The sequence below is a fragment of the Bombus vancouverensis genome, chromosome 2 (assembly GCF_051014615.1).
Source record: "Bombus vancouverensis nearcticus chromosome 2, iyBomVanc1_principal, whole genome shotgun sequence".
NCBI classification, from domain to species: Eukaryota; Metazoa; Arthropoda; class Insecta; order Hymenoptera; family Apidae; genus Bombus; species Bombus vancouverensis.
The window spans coordinates 20277020-20302543 of NC_134912.1; the positions used below are offsets into that span (position 1 = coordinate 20277020).

Consider the following 25524-nt stretch of genomic DNA (forward strand, 5'->3'; position numbering starts at 1 on the left):
AACTTGGAGGAAAATCTCGGACGTGGAACAATACTCCGTCAACGTCAAGGGGATGAGAAAGGAGTCGAAAGTGGCCTCGACGAGGACCAAGGAGCCATAAACGAAGGGTCTACTTAAGATAACAGAGATTACTCTGGCCACTTTGTGATAGATTCTTTCACGCGCCTTCAATGTCCCTCGAATTGATGGCCAGGGATAATGGGTAATTTCGAAAAAAACACCAACCGACGATTAACCTAAGTGGCGGCTCTACCCTCAAGTGAGAAAAACGGATTAAAACGAACGTTGTGCAATCGAGAGAATTTTTGAGCTTCTCCCGACTCTTGTAACGCTCGTTATAATATTCAGAGGGCGAAGCCAATCTGTTTTACGCGGATCCTTCTCCTCTAACTGTGTTTAGAGAAATATGAATCTGCAAAATTATGAATCCTACTTTTCCAGTTATATTCATAAAAATCTAGATTTACGCGAATATACAAAGTCTACTAATCGCCTCTATCCATTCTTTAGAAACGTTCATCGTTATATCCGGGTCATTCTTATATTATTCGATTCATCAAGCAAAATAGTATGAACGTGGAATCACACGAAAATAGGGATAAGATCATACGAATGGCGTTATACGCGATACTTAATAAATTCTCGAGTTGTCGAAGATCGCTGGTTCTCGTGGAAGCGGATAGATGGAAGTAGACGAAGCCGGGAGGATGCGGTGGTTGATACGTTCGTTCAAGTCGACGCCAGTTTGCTCCAGTTTGTACTTAGCTCAACTCCATTACCATCTCACTCGTTCAAGAGTCCTAATTGATTATATGAGGCGGTAGTTCCGTAGCAGTTCGCTCGTTACTCGGAGGTGGCTTATCCGCCCCTTCTTCTTCCGGCCTCTAGCTTTCTCCTCGCAACTCCTCCACGCTCTTTTATATCGGATTGCATTCCTTTTACTTTCCCGCGCCTTTCCGTAGTCACAGACGCGCGTAATTAACGCGAGAATTCCGAGGGCTAAACAGACTCGTCGGAACGGTCGATTCCTTTGATTTCCAACTCTACCACGTAACGCGTTTACCTCTGCAGATCTATCTAAATCTTCGGATACTTGTCAACTTCGAGAGAATCCGGTTTCATCGTTATCTTCTCGCGGATATCGCGAATATTACTAGGTCAGTTCTCCATATCGTTTCTTTAGAATTATATCTTATAAATATTTATTTGTACGTTATGTTTGCATTTTGTATTTATTTGTATTTTATTTGCAAATTATGGATGTTATAGGGAAGTTTTGTACCTTGATAACGTATATGTTATTAATGTATAGATATGAATATGTTAATCTATAATCTATAATGTTAATCTATAATGTACAATTAATATAATATGTGTGGTAACGGAGGATCAAATGTGGTTAGCCATGTAACATCAATATGGCCGGAAATTAATTAATTCCGCCATATCGTGTAACATATCGCGTTAATAATTAGCGACATTAAGGAGTAACCTGTGTATGTTAATAACACAACTTAACCCAGTGATTTATGAAATTTGAAGTAACACAGTGTTTTCTTGTTTGTGTTACGATTATTTTGCCTATTATTGGAATAATTTGGAAATGACTGTTACAATCTCAGTTCGGTAGCTAGTATATTAAATAATTTTTACTTTCGCTTTGCACGATGCCGATTTCAATACTTTCTAAATTTAACGATATTTACGTCAAACGACTCTGCAATTAAATTATAATATTACGTTAACAATCGCTGACTAGAGAATTGATAATTCGTTGAAAGTACAGAAAATTTCACGATTAATTCAATTTCTTCGTCTAATAAAAAATAAATTTCGATAAAAATATAAAATCCAAAAAGGTACAATTAAGATCTTTTTTCCATCCTCTGACAAAGTTCTTTATTGTCTTTGACGGCATAAGAAACTAGTAAAGGGAATATCGTGTCAAAGACTTACTATGCATCTGTGACTATCGAGAAAAGTAGATATTCTCCAGAGATTAATTCCACATTCAAGACCTGCCTATGTGTCAGTCAATTATCGTGGTTCTATTTTGTTAGGCGATTACAGCCACTGCATATTTGAACCTTTTGAAAGCGAAACTGACAAACTCCACTTTTCTTAAATGTCTCAAGTTCGTTACACAGGTATGAGGTTAATTTTCAATTGTCAAGAAACGTATGACTTAATTGCACATATTCGTTCATCGTAAAGAGATAGCATAAACGTACAGAATCTCTCGACATTTTTACTCCCAATTTTTTGCTTCCAGGGCTGCTAATTGGATCGTATCTTGAACGAATGGACGCGAGTAGTCGGGATTATCATATCGTAGAATATAATGAAAAAATATCTGCTTTTAAAGACAAAAAGCGAACCTTTACTACATACTGCGACATAATGTATTACTGATACGAGATTGTCTCTTTTATCCTTTTATGGAATTATCAGGGTAAAGTATACGCATTTCGGGTCCTCTTTCTGCAATGAATAACTTACATCTTTGATACCAGTTGAATTTCATGGAAATTCAACTTTCCCTTTATAGACCAGAGAAGATATTAGAACGTCCTTCTCGTTTTTTTATCTTTCCGCATGTACGGTACAGTTTATGTGTTTGATTTTTGTAATAGGCGAATATACGCGAAGGAAGCTGGGAAGGATCGAAATAGAATTTCGGGTATTCAAGGTTGCCGCTTTTCGATGGCGACCCTGGAATGCAAATTTATGATGGATGCGGTAGACGTTAAATAGACTCGAGCTGGAGGATTAACGACCGCTTCTCCCGAAATTGAGAACGTATGCGATGTCTTCACGTGGAATTCTAATACGTAGCATGAATCAGGTTGCCACCGTATATATATAGTTATCCCTACCTTGCCATTTTCGCTGGCACTCGCAGTCTCGTAAGATCATTAAAAATCTGTGATATATCGTACAGGTAAAGGAAATACGCGCTTATGTGCACAGGTACACGTAGTATTTATAAGGATATTTATATGTAGTATCGTGGAAAAGGGCCTAAGAAACATCAAGTTAACTATGAACAATGTCGCGAGAGCCGAGGCGCCGTCGGGTCCATCAATGTGTCGTCGGTCTTTCAATTGTATAGTTCTGTAGAAAAGGCCCTGGCAATTAGCGTCTGCGGAACACGTGCGTGGTGGGCCTAAGAAAAGACAAAGGGATGCTAGAACGGCCGGAATGTGAAGGATTAGAAGTTTAGAAGTCACAGAGTGTGAGTTGAGAAGTTGGAGAGAGTCAGTGGAGAAGCCGCAGAGTGTGAGTGGAGGAGCCGGAGAGTATGAATCGGGAAGTTGAGAGCCGAGTATGATAATAAGACGTACGACGATACTGTAATCAGTTTTTTGTATCGAGTACTGCTTGTTAAACTAAACTTAACTCCAAATAAAACATCATTGCTTGTCCTTACTCTAAGACCCATTTTAGTTACCAGATGTATGATATTATATACAGCATATCTATTACACCTGAACGCCTTTATGGAACAAATGGAAAAGCCTTCACAGATGCGCAGGTTTTAACAGGCATGCAATTTAACCAAATAGAAGATATTACCACATCATAGAGCAGCTTGCACAAAAGCAACGGCGAAGTCGCGTGATTCGTGGTTACGCGTTGCGGCCAATCCGCTGCTTTAATATTACAGCGGTCTTTATTAAACCTTCATCTTCTTACAAGCTGCCAACTCCATTCTCGACTGTATCCCTTGGATAACGACGTCGTTACCTTCCCTCGAATTTCATTCGCGAAAACTGCTACCGAAAAGACGAAGGGGTGGCTGAGAACGCCGAGGCCAATAATCCTTACTGCTACAACAAGCTTATTAAGGACGTTAAGGCGTTTATAACGCGGCGGTTTGGGACGTGACAATATCGTCTACTTTTGTCTCCGTCTCCGCTCCTATTCTGCTCTACATCGCGACAACGAGGCTGTTAACCTCGTTTCAATTGTTAATACAATGGAATTTTAAAGAAGGAACGCACGCCGCGTTTCTTAGTTATCTTCTTAACTATGAGACTTTGAATTTCTGTTATAAATAGATCGCGTTATGCGTTTCTAGGAAATTAAATTTTGTCGCGCTTTATGCAGAAGTTTACCAACTTATCGTTTGCAAAGGTACACACAGGTTATTAAATAACGTCTTCTGTAGTTTTATATTATGTTCAGCGTCTTCGTTATACTCTGCCATGTATTTATCAAACTATTTATACATAGCTATTTATCGAATTCAATAACTGTAAAGCGACGAACGAAGTCTGTGACTTTCTCAACACCTTTAGTCAAAAAGTGACAGAGAATTCGACGATTCTATCAAAGAATATCGTATAGATAAATTGATCTACAACCAAGTCCCTTCTATTTTCATCCGACACAAGAAACAGTTCATACCATTCCAATTTATTAAACGTGTCTTCGCAATACGCTCAACAACGAAAGCTAATTCCGACGAGCTTTTCGTGCAGGATATACTTGTCACTCACAAATTCTTCAACTGTCAGATTTTAAGAATTATAAGATTTCATCGATTCTAGGAACATAGTATTATAAGATGTTATAACATCGACTGAGATGGCATTCGTAATACCAGATTCTTGTCTAACTTTAACTACTCGGGACATTCCGTTAGATTTGTCTTAGTTCTCATCTCGCCGTTCCATTCATTTCCAAAGGAACAGCGAAACGGTCCCATTTTCCTGACGAGCATAAATTTTCCCAGAGAATATTATTATCGACAAAAACGCCAGGCTTTAAGAAGCATTACGCTCTTCCATCGATCACGTACCCTGATGCTGCTGACGTCATCGAGATATCGCACGCCCTGTGAAAATAGTCACCGATATATCAGGATCGTGTACTTTGCCCTCAGGTTAATCGAATAATCTCTGGTTCTGGTTTAATTTCAAATTTACAAAATATATACACACAGTCGTCTTGACTGTGAATTTTACTCGTCCTTTCTGTGATACATCGTTCGAAAAGAACGATGAGTTGGATAACAAATTCTCCGAGCTTCCAACTATTTCTATATTACTATTTTTATTGTTTTCTGTGTTGCTCTATATATCAAGATTCGCGTGTTAGATAGGGGCATTTATTTTAGCGTAGAAATCGACCGATCGATGCTCATCTGTTTTATCTCAACAAGCTTCTTTTCGACCTTTCGAAGTCAGTCAATAACAGTATTTCATCGAACTAGGGAATTTATAATATGATCGATAGAATGACGTACTTTTTCGACTTCAAAATTGACATGCTTGGATTTATCGCTGTTCTGAACACGCAAGCTCCGTTATATCAAACCCTCTTGTACTCAATTTTACAATTAAAATAGTTTTTTAAAGCATACGTCACGATACCTACTTGAAAGTAAATACTAATACAATGCGTGCTCTTACGTATTTTGTATATATTCTGTATCTTACGTATTTTACATATTACACATTAACATACTGACTCGTTCTACAGATTTCAATTCTCTAGACACGCATAAACATCTGCAGTGTAATCGTCGTCAACGAGTTCAGAAAAGAAAGAAAAAAAAACAAATTTGCATAAGAATACGTCTCATTCGCTCGTTCTCCTGAAACATCGGTAACCGCTCCGCTACTCGCTAACGCGCCGCTGATCCTTCTAAAAGCTCTCTCTCTCTTTGTCATCCGAAGATTCAGAAATCGGAATCGCGGGTAACGTCTAAACTCTGAAACGAGGCGCAAGGATGACCAGACCGTCAAGAATGGCCACTGTCGTCGAGGTCTTTTCTCTATTTGCCGCCAATTACCCGTCGAAGCTTCGACGTTCTTAAAGCGAGCCCAGAGAGAAACGCTCGCGGTCACTGCCTCGGCAACTTTTATAGAACAAAACGTGGACGCGGTGGAATGCACGCCACTATCGGTCTCGCCGGTTCACGGACCGAGCCTTCCCGACAAAGGGATTTCCGCTCGATACGTAATTCTGTCGATACCTCTTCCGGCTGCAATAATGTCGCGCGACGAGATAGCAAGCGGCGACGCGACGTCGCTCCGAAGCAATTTCTCCGGTGCGTTCGTCGATTTATAAGTTCGGATTTATAAGTCCGTAGGGTTTATAGGTTCTGACGCTTGAACGGTTGTGGTGACGGTAATTGTTGAGACACTGCAGCGGTGGATCCTTCCGACAGGCTCGACGACAGAGGGTTTACGGGATCGGTTCTCGCGAGAGAAGAAAATCGTGACAGGGATAATGGGTTTTGTAGATTTTTAACGATGTGCGACGTCGAAAGAGGATTATCGTGTTACAGAAGAGTTGGAATTAGTCGACTATAACGTAAAACTTGAATCGAAGAAACGAAAATTGAAACGCGAGGTTACATGGAAAAATGCATCACGCAGGGAAAAGGACGAGTCTTTGTCCAACATACTTTGGGAAGAATCGTTCAAAGTTTCAAGAATACACGGTAAATGGACAAAATTGCTAGAAGAAATTACAAACTTGTCATTCTGACCGGTTGACTCTGATAATTGAACTTCGATCAATACGAAGCATTTAGAGAGTTTCGTAAAACAGATAAAAGTGAAATAAGATTGACATAGGAACGATTCGATTATAAAACGAGATCGAAGTAAAATTCACGTTTCTTTGAGCGTTTGTTATCGAAAAACAGACGATGATGAATCGAATTCTTATGCTTATTCCTATATCGGAATATTACTTAACCACGCGCACATACTGCAGATTCACGATATCGACGAAAGAAAGTTCACAGGATTGTGCCGCGAAACGATTCGAGAATAAGGTCGGCAAACGATGACGGCGGAAACGAAGAAAAAGGAAGAGGAACGCGGGGATCGACGAAAAGAAGAAGGTAGCCGGTGGAAGAAACGAAGAAAGCGAGATGCGGTGGCAAAGCCCTTTTCCCAAGTGGAGTTGGCAGGCCTCTTTTCTTGCAACTTGCATAAAACCATTTTCCAACCCCAGTCAAGACGGGCTTCTATGAAGTTTCCTTCCGCGGGCAACTAGTGCGCCGTTTCAGACACTCGCTGCTAGACTGCCGGTGCTTTAAGTTGCAACGCTTGGCCAGTTTGTAATAGTATTGGCGATACTTTGTGAAACTTTTTCACCATTGTCGAAACCAGAGGAATTTTCGAAAGGTGCAAAGAGAATAGAAGCGAACTATGGGTATTTTGAATTGCATAGGTACGACGTAGGTGGTATGGTTGCTATGAACTGGAATTACGAAATTTCTCGACGTAAACATTCAAGCATAAAGAACGCACTTGCTCAGTTACTTCCACGCGTTATTATTTTATGAAACTATACATAGTCGCAAGCGTAGAAATAACGAAATGATCGCTAGCAGATTACTCACTGTACCGTACAAAATGTTATTTTAATTTTCTTTTCCATGACACAGTATTTAAAAATACATTTCTTCTACTTTGAAGCACTATAAATGTAGAGTAATTTGATTACTTTTTACACAAAGGCACAAACAAAGTGTACAATTGACTTATGAGAGATATTCTTGAGAGGCTCCATATTAATAAATTATATGCTATTATCTAGAAGAATAGGCAAACAAAAATTACAGCGGTGAAAAGAAAGAATCCAATTTAAAGCTACGCGACTACAAGTAGAATAAACGACGCATCGTGCTGTGTCAGACGTATCCTATAATGACAAATGTATAAAGAAGGAAACGTCCACTCGCCAATACGAGTTAATTTTATTAAAAAGGTTCCATGCTTCCCTAACAAATTGACACGATACTATAATCCGAAAATTTTTAATATAGCTACCTACACATTTACACATTTTATCTTTTTGTTATCTCTCCAATATAATTTTTATTTAGGCCAATTTAATCCATGAACGTTGTGTAAATATTCGAACACAATAACGTGTAAATATAATTATACGTAAGGCAACATCGAATTAAATAAAATCGGTTAAGTAAGCAAAAAGAAAATCAAAATAAAATAAATACTCCATTACGGTATACATATATACATACATTCGTAGAAAATCGAAAAATTTGTATATTATTTCGAAAACTCCTTGTTTCATCCAATTATCCAAATTTATCTTCGATCCGAGTCTCTGGTTCTCGTACTCGACAGTGAGCAAAATAAATTAAGCACGATTCATTAAAATAGTCACATGCCGGATAATATCGGTTGGTGGGCACGCTTAATTAATGACCTCAATTAGTAGCCTGTTGAATATACAGGCGTTTGAACGTGTAGCAGGAGATTGCTAATCTTAGTCGTCACCGAGCAGAATCAATTTCCTATGACGTCCAAGTGTAAATTGCACGGTTACGCAAAACTTACCGCAAGTTCGCCGACCATGCCGTAGAGAGGGTCCACCGTGGCGTATGTTATCGGGCAGAAATTGTTATCTGGATCCCGGAATACCGAGCAACAACTCAGCCATTTACATAGCGTCGTGATAGCGGCTGAGTTATGCCGACTAATGCACTTGTCGACTAATGCCCTCGAGTTGCTCTAGATAGTCGCGAGCGACCCGCTTTGACCTCGACTTCCCTATCGGTTCCTTTGGGATAAAGCGAATTTTACGGCGATATCGAATGGAACGGACAAAAAGGACGATAACGATGCCGCGTTGTAACCTTATGGGATCGCTTTGATAGTTTCCGCCGAAATTGAAGCCTTTCATCTCGACCAGCGAATAGCGAAATCGCCCTGTTTTCCATCCAGACCAGTTAGTCGAATGGTATTACTTTCGCGGTTTTCCATGTGCCGAATCAAGATTTACGATACTGGAATTGTACGATTAGACGTGAAAGTATTTTCCATTTTTTCAGAGGATTGCTCTTTCGTTTCGATTAAGCACAGGCTTAATAATTTCGTGTTATTCGCGTTACTCGTACTCGTTCGGATATAGAGCTAAAGGGGAGTAGAAGAAAAGTCGAGTGTTTCCCTTTGATGTGAACCGTTTTTGGGGAAATTTATATTTTTCAGACAGAACATGGACGTATGGGATAAAGCGATTTGTACGATACGTGGTACGCGGTATTGTACTTCTAGTATCGCGAAGACAAACGATCTGAAACCAGTCATTACACGACGTATGAACAAATAAACATCATCCGTAGTAAACGTTCTGAATGCCGGAGAACTATTTTGCTTTCGACTACATTATATTTACTGTTACATTGGAATAAAGTGAATCGTCGATAAAATTACTCAAAGAAAAAATTTCCATCTGTTTAAAGAACTGTCGATAGATTTTATCGCCTTAACTGTTCGTTTATCTAAACGGAATAACCAAGGTAAAGCTTCTTTAATTTCTAAACCCGTAAGATCTCTATATCTGCCTTAACAGCGATTGCAAATAAAACATCGATAAAGCACAACTAAAAGTAGCTGTGAAATAAATGTCCTACGCGACAAACTCTGTCCACGGACAGATATTCGACTTGTCCCATTTAGGAGGAACGAAGCTGGTAGGAGGAAACAACTCGCTAACAAGAGAGGTCGCAAAAGTTGCAGGTTTACTCGAATCACGTCGATCTGAAACGTTTTCGCGGCAGTTTCGCCCTGAAACGAGCTTAGCCTTCGGAAAAACCTTAAACCGCAGTCGTTCGGAGGAAACAGCGAATTTGTCCAAAGTGTCGTTACGGATGAGTTAGTGATCTCGAGAAAAATACCTTTTTCCATCGTTTGCTGGCAAGTTGATGGAGCTGGTGCTCGCGCGCGATCATCTCCCGCCAGTATAAATTCCACTTTTTAGCTGCAGGTAACGAGCGCGATCCGCAGCGAGCAACAAGAATCGGCAAGCTGGCCAAAGCATTATGGCGCGTGTGCAACTACGAAGAAACGAATATACGGAAACGGAAAATAGAAAGAGAGAGGATGAACGAGTCGGATTCTCGCCGTTATGAATCGCGCAATCAAGGCTCTAGACACTCGAGCGAGGAACTTCAGACAGCTGATGCCTGGCTACTTCCGGTTGTTGTTAAAAGCGTTCACCAGGATTCGCAACTTCTGTCGTGGAGTGTGGGGCTCGATGGGTGGCGCGGGTCTCGGCCCGCTGTGTTTCCGCGCGAACGAACCGAGTAATTTCGACAATTACCTACCTAAAACGGGTTTGAATACCAACGAAAATAGTTACCAGAGCAAATAGTTTTCTTTGCCCTCGCTGTAATTTGGCCATTCCGTTAAGGACTCGCTAACATTCAGTAATAATTCCTCTACTTCCTATTTTTCTCCCATTTCCTAGCGGAGGATTTAACGTAACGTAGTTTATTAGTTCGGCGCTCTCCTCTATTTTATAGGGTCGAGCATAAGCGAAATTATGGTAGCGCACACGAAGTACAGCGTTATTTCTCGGTAAAGAATCATCTCCAATAAAGAAAAAAAAAGCATTTTCAAATTTATCTTCGGATACCAAGCTTTTTCTCAGACAAAGGATCGATAGAACTTGTGAATGATTAAAAATTCATACTTGGGTATTTAATACACAGTGATGTATAATTCCAATCCCGATGAGAAATTCAACGCGAAATCGTAGTGTCTCGTTTCGTTTCCGGAGATAATTTGATTTGCGTTTATTTACGCGGTGCGCAGCTGCAGATACATGCATAATTGATCGAGAAGCATTTCCTTGTCACCGGTAAAAATTCATCTTTGGCATCTTCCTTCCGGGTTTCGCGCGCGAGCTTGCGGGATCTAAAGGTAAAATATTCATGCTGACAAAATCCAAGACCGTTGACGTAATCCGTGCACAGGTAGTGCATAGGACGCACTATCTTCGAAGAGAGGAGAGGTATCTAAACTCGTTTCTCGTGGATGGACGTCGCTTCTTTTCGTTTGCACGGCGACCTTCCTCCCTTTGAATCGACATCGGGACACCATGCCATACGGAATATGATATTCCACTGCCGAAAAAGATTTTCCTCGAGCAAGTCATTATTGATCGGTCGAAGAGACGCGCAGCTGTTTAAACAGAGTTGCCTTATTCGGATTGGCAATTTACAACGAACAACCTGCTGTACCTTGCGCCACGCCTTATCGTTTGATATCACGTTTGCGTTTTATTCAATACAGGATCGCACCTGCCAATAACGAAATCATTCGTCTGCCAGATTTAACGTAAAATGTTTGCTTTCAATATTTTCGAAGTATTTTCTTTCGATAATCGAATAATTACTTTTGCGAATAAACGTATGGCAAATACCAAATGTTTGGACTGTTTGTCGTTTTATTCGATATATTAATAAAGCGAAGTAGGTTTGTTGTTTTTCGGTGATTTTAGCCAGGGATGTTCTACGTGTCGTATAATATTATATAATTATATGATTGCGAATAAATTAATTAAGAACACACCAAATTTTCGTCAAACGTTTCTATATTTTTCTAGAGATTAATATCTATTATTACGAGTATGTTCTTTAGAAATATACAGATGGCGAGCCGAGAAAAATAATGTAACGCAAGGTTTTGACAACATAAATTTAATGGCGTGCTACTGTACCTGATGGTAATAACTCCGATACGTATCCGTGTCGTCAAAAAGTATGATCGATTTTTGGACGAAACCAGTGTTTATTCAAATTCATTTTTAACACGACTCGAGAAATAGAAGCTCCATAGAGTTTCTTTCACTGCCTGAATGTTGTAACAATATTCCATAATGTGTAAATTATTTGATATTTTATAGAGTAGAATTTATATTTGCATGTTTAAATTTCCCATAAATATATAAATATCTACAGGCAATTAGTAAACTGCTTGTGTAATTGGTCATATATAAGCGTGCTAAAATAACATAATAATTTGTAAATACGACAAGATGGCACATTTAAATCAATGTTAGTATTCAAGCAATTAATATGGAACCTACTTATTTGAAAATCCAACTTTATTTGACTACATATTTACTAACGTTATTAATCATGAAAATATCTCGGAAGAGAGAGAGAGAGAGAGAGAGATATTTAAAAGACATACCAAACTTCTAATATTTAAGTTGACGGTGCTTTCGATGTGAAGCGTATTAATTGGGGATATTTTGCAGAATTTTGTAAATTAATATTATGAAACGTAAAATACAAGTATGAGATTGACGCGAGTGCTATTAATTTTATTATATACAAATAATGCCTTTTCCTTTCGATCTGTCTGGCAATAATGCGTAATATAATATAATCAAGGCAGAAGACTGATATTATTCGAGTAAATATCATTGAATTTATGTATAGGAAGTTCTATTCGTTAAATTATCCGAATACGAATTCTCGAAAGAAAGTTTCAAACTGTCTGTTTCAATAACAACCACTTAACTTAATTACTTTCGAATATTCAGTTATATAAACGGAATCAGGCAATGGATTCCTTCTCAGACATTTAGGAAAACCAATTAACTAATGCGCAATTGTCATAAACAAGTAAACTATATATCGTTGAAATACAACTGATGCTCTAATGTTGCTCAAGCATCTCCTGGTATTACGATAAATTAGCCTTCGCTTTAAGACACGATGGAAATATCTTTATGGAATCTTGTACATAAAGGTAGAATTATAAAAGAATAACCTGGTCATATGTTTTTCTAAAAAATGATCAACAAGGTTCAGAAGGAACTCCGATCATAAATAGAGTCATAAATCAAACGTTTATATCGTTAAAAATATTCCGATAATTACAAAATTATACAAAATTCTAAGCTAGATAAAAGATTTCAATAAAAGTCACAGGTAAGATTGTAAAGCACGATAATACGTAAAAACTAATATTAGCGATAAATAACTTCCCAAAAAACTAGCAAATGTACGTATAAAATCGTCAAATTGCCATCTAATCGTTTACTACGTCCTAAAGTCAGAAAAGTAGACTCGAAAATTAAAGTGAGTAAGTGCAAACATGAATCAACACGGGCCATATTGTTCGCCAGCTATCTATCCAAGATTTAAGGGCGTCGTCGTCTCCTTTCAATCGGCATTATTCCTGACTCGAATCAAACCGCATAGATCGCAGAACACGCGAGATCTTTTTCTCGATGAACGAAGGAACTGCCATTGTCCTATCCTCGGTAGGATCCGCCCGCGGAACAAACGGTCGTAGGATTCGACGTGTAAACGATATCGCCAACTGTCCATTGTGCCCAAACGATAATTCTTTCCGCCTGGCCGCCGAGGAGCCGAGAAACTTTCGGCTTCCGGCGCCGTCTTCTTCCTCCATAAATCAGAGATAAATCACTTTTAAACTCACGCTGTTAACCCCAGGTCGCCGCTGTGCTTGCCAACGGACCAAAGTCGCGGTCCCGCGGGAACACCGGAGAATCGATGACCCACGAGATAACGAATATGTCTCCGGGAACCCCTTAATATCGCGCCACCAATCGTCCAGCTCGTTCTTAATTAACATAATTCCGTAATGATCCAAATTACGTTCTCCTGCGAGAGTATCTAGGTTACCGATGACGCAGCACGGCGTTTCGTAGCGATCGCTCATTAATAATGCGCGTTAAAGGAAGCTTCAATCGACCTTGTTACCGTTTGATCGACATCGATACACGGCAATTCCGGCGAGCGCTGTATAAAACGGGACCGAGCAAGTTTCATGGAAACGCCACATCGTAACGAGCGCAACCCTGGAATAATCGAGCGACTTTGTTTCATTTGGAAAGCACGAGAAAGCTTCTTTTTCACTGAGCGGTGCGTAACGATGATCGAATCACGTGGATGAATCGGTGATATCGAAGTTTGTGAGCTTTAGGGAGAAGTTCGTAAGTTTAAAGTTAGATAAGTTAAAGACTTTTGGGATGGATATCCGGGGAACAAGGGTTTGGCCTTTTCCTATAGAAGGTGGTAAGCGCTAGGGTAAGACAGAGACAAAAATTTGAGAATACTAATGGTAACCGATACTTTCTAGTATCATTAGTATCTAATGATATCTAGTATTATTATCTAGTATCATTCTAGTGTCAGATTCGTATTTACGAATTCCTTTGCCTTACACCGGACATATCCAAATATTTTGCATTTGATACGATGTGTTAACGGTGAATAGACAACGACCATAGATAAAATACTACTAGGCAATTTATGAGGCATGGGGTTAAAAACAAGGCGCAGGTAGATGCAATGAGTCCAAGAAAAATAGTAAAAGTCCTCGCGTGCCGTATTAATAATGGCCAACAAACACGTCGAATACGATTCTGACCCGATAATTATTAGACATATGATTAAAATTAGAATTACCGACCCTGCGAGACTAACGTGTTTCGGGTCTTTTGCTCTTACAATTATCAGTTAACTTCACTGAAATACACAGACAATCGTATTTATATTAGGTTGTTCGAAAAGTGTCTGTTTTACAGACACGTCTTTTACAACGACGCATCCTTATACAAACATGAAACCTAATCTCTCGAACGTTGTAATCTTCATCTTGATAGAACATAATGGATCATACGTATAATTCGATTAAATAATATAAAACGAAAAATGTTGTGCATCCATTATTTCTTTATAAAACGAAAGAAACTTTTCGGACGACCTAATGCCTACATATCTATTTGTTTTCATTACGACGTTTATTATAATTATTCATTTCTAGATATTAGAGATTGATAATTCTAGCGTCAATCTATCCTATCCGCCATATTTTCGCTTATTAATTGCAATTCAATGCCGTAGAACAATATGGATCACAAGCAAGTGTAATCGATGTTAGTGATACTGAACGCTATTGCCAGCACATGTGATACCTTGGTTTCCTCCCCTCAACAGAGAAATCCAACTGGGACACTCTACGTGGAATCCAATCTCGCCTCAAAGAGGCTCGTCTGTGCTCCATGGCGTATTCTCCAGAAAGTTCTGTGACTCGCAGCTTCAATTATCGAGTTCTCAATCAATTAAGCGAGTGGCGAGATAATAAATTAGTCGGAACAATCGAGTATCGTGATCGAAATGATATTCGAATGCGACGAAGAAAGAAAGACGATCGTTCTGCAAACTAAGGACGAGACGACCATAGTTGTGTATATTTAACTGTCCACGTGATGACACCTAAGTCTATGTCTTCCTCAGATATTAATAACAATCTAATACAAATACCCATATATCTTCCTTTTTTTTTATTTAATTGTTTACATTCACAATTTGTCCAGTTTGGACATTTGGTAGAATTACATCTTCCTTTGCCTACCGCTGTGAGGAAACGTTGGACGAAATAACAAGGCCTTCGTTTACGAGAAAATCTACGTAAGACGAACAAGAGAAAGATACAAGAACAAATAAATTCTACAATGACAGTAGTGGAGGCAATAATTTCCTAACGTCGTTTGTTTAGATATTGAAGATTCAAAGTATGCGAAGTGTTACGTCGGACGACACTCTAGCTAAACCAGGCCACACACCGCGGGCAAGATGGCATCTAGATGTCTTCAGATCCTTACCGCGTACCCTCCATAGTCTCAAGTACCCTGCATAAATCTCAGGAATTTCCTAGTCAAGGTCTTTCAGACCGAACAGATATTCTTTCGCTGAATTGTTTCCTAAAGTTTATTGTCCACCACTGGTTGACGCGGGAAAGTTGCCTTTTCTCACGTATGAGGCCTCCCACTAGCAACTTTATCTCGAGGGCGGTTAGCATCCTTCCTCACCTACCACCATAGCAAATAACCAGTTAACAACGAAGCCTATTTCCCTCGCTCTCTTAGCCAAAATCGTCATCAACAAATCCGATGGTCCCGTGCGCTAGACACACCCATCCTTAGTTTTCCTCCGTCACAGCATCATCACGGAACTTCACTGATTTTCCATCTTTCAAACAGTCAACATCCTTTTGACCGGGTTTACACCCGTAGATCACTCACTTATTTATCTTATACATACGCACCAACGTAACTATCTCCTTTACAAAGTTGTTGGAATAAACTGTGATTTATAACTTGTTACGTCAGTGTAATATTCAATTAACCACCTCTGTTATCTTAACCGAAATAGGGATCGATCATTTCGTGGCGTCGATTATCTAATCGTAACGGGAATTTACGACTCCCGTTGGCGTGCTTCCTGCGATCGCGTCTCTCCGCGAGTGGTCGAAACACAAAGAGTGAGCATAATAATCAGACTAACGCGAAAAACCATCGTTCAATAATTTCGAGCAGTGTAGTGTCATAGGATATTCAACAATTTATATAACTTTCGTAAAACACGTATTAACCAGGCATAAAATAAGAGAAAATCAAAGAACAATCAGGATAAAACTCTTTATGGATCGTATATAAATTAGAAATAATCTGGGCCAATATAGAAATGTCTTTATCCGCGATAAAGCTGCAGAGGGTAGCATAATAATATCGGTGGTGCAGTGGTAGGGAAAGAATAGTCTGCGGAAGGTTGCCGAAGACATATGTGCTGGATAACCCACGGTTACCCAGAAGTATTCGTAAATTACTTCGTTAATGCGCGTCGACCCGGCAAGTCCTCCGTTAATTCAGAGGAACTTCCCATTATCCTTATCGAGCATTGAAATATCGTGTGGGAGCCGTAGTTCGTACGACTATTCGCTAAACACGAATAAGAACGTAGCCATGCATACATAGGAAATAATGGTATGTCCGTAGCAATTCGCGATTACCCTGGCAAACCGTATCTAATGGCGAGAAATGGAACGGTGTTTTCCGTTCGCTGCACAATTTCGCGAGAATCACTAGAGGCCAAAGAGGATTAAAAAGGTTAGAAGAAAATAGCTTGGCCAGTCTTTACGTATATCTCCAGAGATAAATAGAAGGAGGGACGCGTATGCTTCTTTCTGTTTGCGTTTCTTCCTCTGTTTTCGCAATCTCTTAAACGAAATTTCAAATTGAATGAAACGTCAAAGTGCAGAAATGGTATTTTGTCGATAAGATAAAGGAGAGATATTAGAACGCTATAGAAATATTAAATTATTATTTTTTTATTATTTATATAATTTATCGTTATTAGATTGCAGTTTCTTTTTTTTTCTTCTTTTAATTAGGCTGGTTTCGAGAAGTGGGATAAAATCTGCAACAATTACAACGATTCAAACGATACTATCTTCCTTATATTTTTAATTATCGCGTGATTGCTCAATCTATCGTCTACGCGATAAAATGACCAGCATACTGGTTACGAGTTATAATATTTCCGATTCGTCAGACGCATTTCTAAATCGGACAGACGCGCTATGTTACTCTCGTATGTACATACTCGTATATATCGACGCGGCCTACTTTAAGTTCGACTTCACTTCGAGCAACCTCCCTTCGACCGTTTCTTCTATCGCTAAAAGTTCCTTTTAACCCATGTAGCCCAGCTCTTACCGGATACTCTCGCTCGATGATGCATGGAAGTTCTAAAATTTCTTGTTGGTGCCATCCGAATCTCGAACGACCTTCGGTATAGGAGTAGGAAGAAGCAAGAGAGGAAAAAGGAAGAAAACCGTCTTCTCCTTGGTCGACATTAACCTGGAAACGCGGACCGTCGATCCTGCGCGAGAATATTCTGAAAGCAACACCTACACGGTCTCGTCGGTCTCTTTAATTTCCATCTGCCTACTCCGACACCATCGTCGACCAGAACGGATTGCTTTCAGGAAAATAGAAGAGCCCTGTGTTCCGGCGGAACGAAGGACGACTACGATTTCACGAATGATTTCACTGGAACGCGTATAACTCCGCGGAAAGACGGAATACACGCCGCGCTCCACGTTCCGAGTTTTCTTCGAGAAGAATAGAAGCCTCTGAATCACACTTTCGCGCGCCACCTACTGTGAAACCATTTCCAACCGACAATTTCACCGCTACAAAACGAAATGCGTTTATTGTTTTAACCTCCTCTATTGTTTGTTTTTCGCGTAGTTGCGACAGCGATGAAAGTAGAACGTTTTGGAAGCTTGAGAATTTGGATCGTTTCACCTGGGTCATTCTTTAACTAGTATCGTAATGTATTTTTTGACCAGTAAAAATTTTCTTACAATGAAACGAGGTATAGAAGAATCGTTATCGATACGCGTCGCTTGTCTTTTTAATTTTATGGTCCTAAGTCGATCACAGCAGAGTCAAGGATCGTGTCGTGTTCACTTTTTCACGTTTCAAGGTAACCGTTCATTTTAGGGGACGCAGCTCCGATGACCTTGATCTTGACAACATACGTCAAGGTTAAGATCACCGGGGCCGTTTTCTCTAGAGTCTACGTTTATCTTTGATTCTATCATTTCATGCAATGTACATAACATTCAGACAATGTACATAACATAACAACAGAAGTATACGTTAAGTAAAAGTTAGGGAATCGACAAACTTTCATTCGATACCTTGGCCGATACCTTTTAAATTAGCATCCAAAGCAGGTTTGTTTATTGTGACACTGGAGAAACTAATTGTCATAGAATTTCCCATTGCTGCGAAAGAAAATATTTCCACGAGTCACTCGAAGTTTCATATGGCTTCCATCCGACAAAAATATCCGAAAGTAGGACATATACTTTAGGAAAATCGATGCATTCAATTTCGCGTGCAATTTATAATACGGAAAAGTTGATAGCCAGAAGCAACGTAAAAAAGTCGAACGCAGCGGGAAGAAAATTCGAAGAAAGTCACCAGGAAGCGAATCGTAAAACACCTAAGAAAAAGCTAACTACTCTGAAATCTACAGAAAAGCCAGAAGCAGAATAACGAAAAATCGGTTCTTCCACGTGTCTAATTTCTGTATAAATAAACGATGAAGATGTTCGGAGCAAGAAACACAATGGAGAGCGACGAAGATAAATAGTATCGTTGAATATTCAAAAATGGTTGGTAACATTTTTGAGAAAGAAAAGTATACGTTAAAGCCTGTTTGCCATTTTGCGAGGATATCAGTTTGGAAATACGCGAGACAAACCTGGTAGAATATACAGGGCGGTTAGTAACTGGTGGTACAAGCCGAAAGGGGGTGACTCTACGCGAAAAAAGAAGTCGGAAATATAGAATAAAAATTTTTCGTTCGAGGCTTTGTTTTCGAGAAAGTCGACTTTGAATTTTCGCTCGGTACGCGTGCGGTACGTTACAACGGATCTCACTGTAGATCGTTGTCTGGAAAAATTAAAAAAAGAAATTAAAGAAAAAATTTTTATCCTATATTTTCGACTTCTTTTTTCGCGTAGAATCACCCCCTTTCCGCTTGTACCACCAGTTACCAACCACCCTGCAGACAAAGATACGATAAAGGGAATTGCTCCAACACAGCTCTATTAGAACTTGAATTCGGAAATGTTAATAAATTTTGTATCGATTGCTTTTGAACTGGCATACGAACATTATTTTCTATTTTTCAATAGTCGTAATAATTTGCATACACGCGTGGAACTTGCATTTTGGAATAGGCATAAAAGCAGAAGTATTTGGATGATCTACGGAGTTGCAGCAGGAGAAGTCGTTGAAATTTCGCGACATAAACAAGCGTCATTTGACGCTACTTTCGATACGACTAGAGTTAGTAGAGCAGAAAACAAGCTAATTCAAAGGCAGCGACTCGACGTTCCTACGAACGAAAAGGGGCTTAAAGGAAGTACATCGATCGATGGTGCCGGCTTTAATAGCCAGTGTTTATCGTCAATACGAAACTCCTGAGGCGAAGACACCTTATATGTGTAGGACGGTCTCTTATGCTCTGCCAGACACAAATCAGAGATGTGCCTTTGATTACAAACGCTGACTGAAAGCTGAAGAGCCACGTACGTTTGGCAATTAGGGAAATATTTCGAGTTTCCTTCCAATCTAATTTTAGTTTTCCTCAGTTACGCAAACGTAATTAACGTTTCATCGGTGGACAAATATTTCATACTTTAGAAACGTACGTACGACGTTATAATTAAGTAAACGTAACGAAGACCTGTAAATATATCTTAGTGAATGTTTAAAATGTAATCTTTTTCGATCGCGATCTGACATTATAAGTTAGCTTTTTATAACTTCCGTAATTATTTATTCAATCTCCTAGGTGGATTTCATTTTGGTTATTCATTCGAGAAATAGCTTTAACAATTAACAACGTACAATATCCGTCTGGATGTCTGGTTCGTAAATAGCAATTCAATTTGCTGTTAAATAAGATATGTCGATAAAATTTGCTTCGTGATAAAACTTCGCTGTTCTACTCGTGTGCATTCCACAACACGCGAAACAATCGTTCTAAAGATAAGTTCGATTCAGCAGACAAACGCTATATCCAGTCAAATTGGGATTCACACATGTGGGAAAACTACACGAGGGGAGAAACGGCTGAGAAAAGGGAGGAATTCGTGCAAGAAACTGTTACGCGATTGAGAGTCATGCTTTGAACCAAGACCGCGTGACTTAGGTATATAAGCTAAGATATTGGTACAGGAATGGACGGAACGTTGTACGACTAACAACGGGATCCACTTAAGGAAAGCGTGGATAAGCTGGGATCTTCTAAGATGAGTGTATCTCGTAATCTGCTATCACGTGGTAACTCAAATAACTTCGCGACGGATAACTAAAATAGACTGTATGAATTAAACCGAATAAAAGGATATCCAACGTATAAGATTCAGAATACGATCAGCCTCGCAACAATTAGATTTCGAACAATATTTCGAAGAACATATCCCTCGACTAGAATTCCTTCTAAAATAAAATTTTAGAAATTATAAATTTCAAATGCTTGCGTGTCGGAAAAATGTAATAAAGTCGGTACTAGGGTAAACTAGAATATGTCAGGCGCAGAAATTGTACCGATTCGGTAGGACTTAATATTTCCTGCGGAGAAGCGTACTAGCTCAAACAGCAGACAGTTGGACTCCGCGAAGTATTCGTAGGAAACGGAACAGACTCGCTTCCGCGTCGATACGTTCAGTCAGTTTCCTTCCAGGTACTTTAGCAATCAATTCACCAAGTGGGAGCAGACCCGAAAGGTTGACCTATATAGCAGAACCGACAGGCGTGATAATCGATCGATCGCGGAAATTCGCGCATAGCCTGAACGCGCGACCAAGTCCAGGAACGGTCGGTGACCCTCTTCATAGCTGGCTCTCTCGTCCCTCTTCCGTACCGGTTCATCCTTTGTTCGTCAGGGTTTACACTGGAAACAGCCGCTTCGGTGCTGTTGTACTTAATTAACGCGCTACCTTTCAACGTTCGGTCGAGGGCTTGATCCGACAGCCAGAAACCGGCCGTGCTTTCACCGCTTGATCATTTCGGCAAACAGCGGACGGACCGCGCAAACTGATTTGACAAGGAGGACACGTCTCGTTGTCCCCGTCATTGACGCGTGCGCGCGCCACACGCTTCCACATGTATGCGTGAATAACACGCGAAGAGATGAATCGTGACGCACGAGTCGCGAAATGACGTGTCACGATTCCAGCGGAACCGACGGAAATCTGCACAAAGAACGCCTGATGCCATTTCACGCCGCGATAAACGATCGTTCAAGCACGATCAAAAGACTCCGTGTCTTTGGCAAGCCAGGCCTTTCGATCGCTTGCTCGTACAACTTGATTAACGCTCACCCACGGCGTTGTTCGATCAAGGATTCAATCCAGGACCGGATTTAATGATTTTGGTAAACAACGCCTACAAGGACAAACAAAGGGATTCCGCGTCTGTTGTCGGAATAGCGGCTGAATAGCAATATGATGAGGCTTACCGAGCGAATCGAATAGAACCGATGGCAGCTGTAATTCCGATTGGATAGCATAGAAAGCAAAATATCGCCGGTGGCATTACCAGCGATCAACCCACCCCCTTCTGCCACCGAATAGAATGTTTGCTTTCGAGATTTGTCGTTCGACCACTGTATCTTCCTCCACTATAGATCATTACGACGAGGATGTTCAATTATGAGCGCGATGGATACCAGTTTATCTCTGAAAACGTGGATTTTCGTTCTAATTAGCGCGGAAGATACTTATTAAATAATATTTTCATTGATCATCCGACGAATTATTTAAATATTTCAATGCACCGTTTCTTCAAATGCCTCGTCCTTTCTCTCCGTCCTTTTTACCTTGCTTTCTCTTCACATCGGAGAATTAACGTAGATCCAATTCTGTGAATCTCCAATGGGTATTTTCAATACTTATGTCCGAACTGCTAACCGATTCAATAAACAATTTTACACGACTTTTCGCGTCACTTTCACATTTTTCACGTCCGAAATGACATTGGTGGCGCATTAGACAAGACCTATAAAGTCACTCACGAATTTGAAACGGCGCGATTAACCTTATCTTAAAGCCAATCAGCACGGCGGTACAATTTAACGGCATCGCAAGTTACGCGTCTATGTCCGATTTCTTTATCCGAGAACGTGATACGACCATAACATCGCGATAACAGCACGGACGACAAAGGGTCGTTGTTCACACGCGACTCGTCACACATGCGACAATATGTGCACGCATGTGATATAACGGGGTGCAGAACAGTGCGTGACCAGCAAACGGACTGGAGCATAGACAATTCAGCCTTGAAAATCAATATGCCGCACAGGCGGTAATTTTCACTCGAAAGCCTGCGTCTTACGTTAATGACCATTCGTAAGAAACTTTTAACGAACAACGAACGACGTTTCTTATCGCGGCTTCTGCGTGAGTTTCATTACTTCAAATAACAGTGCGTTAATTTCTGTGTTTCTTTTTCTTTTTCGTACAAGTTTCCCCTGGTAATTGGGAGTTTTGACGTTTATAAAATGCAAATTTAAACGTTGCATTTGAAATTATTGCTACGCAGATCTTGATCGCGACAAGTGAAAAATAGATTCGTGACTAGTGATCATTTTGCTTTCGAATAATCAATAACATGCGCTAGAAGAAACATTCGTGGCAAACTTGCGAATAGGATGCAGTTAGATTGAAAAGAAAGAAATAGTAATTTTCATATATGTACGGTTTATGCTCAATGGTTTCAGATCTGGTCAAACGACAGAAGTAAATTTATAATTTGAAAATTCGAAAAAGATATTGTAGAAAGTTTTGTTACGTAGAAACGCGGCATCTGTTACTATACAATACAATACTATACAATAGAATCGTGTTTCAATATCCGCTCGATGTTTGCTTACAACTCTGTAACAAAGCCTCTGCAGAAAAACTTGATCGATGTTTGTTTCCCGTTTTCGCTTGTAAATTATGATTCTTCGATTTCATTAGAAAAATTGCAAATGTTCTGTAGACAATATTTTACCTCGTTGACGTCTTCCAATTTCATGTTTTATTCTTATTTTCATTTCAACAAACATAGAAGATCTATAATGTTTTCAAAAAATATGTAACATAAGATCGAAAGGCGTAATCGTACATATTAGTAAGAATTTTGGAGATATTTTAGAAAGACACAATTGGATCGAAAATCATATGCGAAAGGATCGTTGATCATTGTCAATAGCGTTCCATAGAATAGCGTGCACTCTTCACACGTCGTTTTTAAACGTACATCCTCTGAAATAACAGATAATCGAAGATAATAATGAGAACAATATCGCTATTATGCGCTTAACCGAAGCAGATTACGTACACAAACATTATCACTGACGTTTATTGTTGTTGTGCATCATGCGCAAGATACAACGAGAAGTACAAGAGGACTTGCTGCCAATCACTTTCGTATCCCTAAGCGGCTTAAGACAAGTTCTAAACTAGGGGAAAATTTTAAATTAGTTTTTACGTTAATCTCTTCGAATTATTGCACACTGCGAAGCTGACGATGATAAAACTAGGAACAGCATTATAATTAGGACACTGTTACTGATGTACCAGATTCTCCTGGGTCTTCGTAGAATACATTTCACGTCATATGTTTCACGGTTAATAAAACTGCTTTCCCTCGCATTATCCGATCTATGAGATTATTACTTTTTCAAAAATTCACAGTTAGTTTGCACAATTTTTTATACCAATATATTTTTCTAACGCTGGATTAGATAATTTTGCAATTATTCTTAACGATATATTTTTAAAATTCGTTCTTCTACTATAAAGATAAATCGTGCAAACTGTTTTCTCTGTTTATACGATCGCTTGTTATTTTATATTAATATCCTCGGAAGAAAGAAAAATACGCAAAGTGTTCAGGCGATTTCGTTTCTTCAGGATTCAGCACGTGATAGTTGTAAGCTTTCATCGTGTCTATTTGAAGCTATTACTTACCGCTTCAGTGTGTACAGGATGAGCAGCAAACAGCAAGCCTGTCAAGGCAGCAAATCCTGGACGCAGTGATGCCACCGCTAGGCTCACCCTTGTGACCAAAACGCATGCAATGGCGTGCAGGGCAATATTCGTCGCGTGATACCAGCTTGGCGTTAATCCCGACATCAAGTAGTTCAACCTGAAAATACGGAAACGGGCTGAATTAAAACGTGCTTCGATAATGATTTCAGATGTTATGTGATAATTAATTTTATATCTTAAGAATATAAAAACGTATAAATTACATTTCCTTCTATCAATATTATCTATATTATACATTACAAATAAGAATACAGAGAAATATACAAAGATAAGATGGATTACTAGAAATGTTTTTATGTTTTAAATGTTGATTTATTAAAAAGATCTTTTTATGGATGTTTTGAAAATATAATACGCATAATTCCTATAGCAAACAATTCGCGATGATAGCGACCAACGTTCAATAGAATTCTCCAACAAGATACTAAAGACAAAGTCGCTACTAATTCCGACCGGAACTCGTAATGAAGCATCGTAGAAAACAGTAAGCCATGATTGTAATTAGACAATTACGTTTACGTGTTATTAAAGTTTATTATACCTTCAAAGTCCATTAAAGATTCACCATTGTTATTGGCAGGCATTATCACTGGATTTTACAATAAACGAGCAACAAACTAAGTATCAGCGAAACGATATGCGCTTACGTTCCAGTAAAATCTCTCTCGACATAAATACAAAACCTTATCTTCGGTATGCGATTCATCTAGTTGTTTCTGTCAATACCCTACCATCAGCTGACCACTCGAGAAATCGGAAAACAATGGGCGCAGCAGTCTTCCCGTTTATAACTACAGAGGATTTGACGGCGCAGCCGTGGCGAAGTTTTCACGGAAATCCGCTTAAGTCGACCAAGATAATCGGATTGTAGAAAACACTCCATACATCTATTCGCTCTGCTTCGTCCATTCACCGCAACCGGTGTACAATTTCTCTCTTGCTCGCTGCTTTTCTTGTTGTGTCGCCGGTGTTCCTCGCGCCACGTGTTTCGCTTCTAATGAAAGTACCCTGTGAAACTTCCCAACTCTCTATACCACGCGTTTTCTTCCATGACCATTGATCATCGAATACTTTATCTACTGCAGTGGAAATGCTCGTCGTGCACGATCGAAGTAGGTGGTGTTGCAAGAAGCAACTCAAAATGCAATAAAATCAACTGAAGATCGACCATCGCTCCAAAATCAAGTCATTTACCACTGTTAAACGCTATAGGAGAAGGACATAAATCACATTTTCTATTTTTTATAGGAAAGAGACTTCAATACGTTGTCGATCGATTCCACGTTACCACAATTGC

The 25524-nt window shown here is 39.5% G+C and overlaps 1 protein-coding gene across 7 annotated transcripts in view; it reads right to left on the reverse strand.

The window, feature by feature from the left end:
- The window catches only part of LOC117157886 (protein O-mannosyl-transferase TMTC1), a 278211-nt gene that overhangs the window by 132254 nt on the left and 120433 nt on the right, over positions 1–25524 (reverse strand). For all 7 annotated transcript variants that reach the window (XM_076625790.1, XM_076625788.1, XM_076625789.1 and 4 more), the window contains exon 2: positions 24147–24324. In XM_076625790.1, the coding sequence (XP_076481905.1) occupies positions 24147–24324 (178 nt within the window). The remainder of the gene's footprint in view (positions 1–24146; positions 24325–25524) is intronic.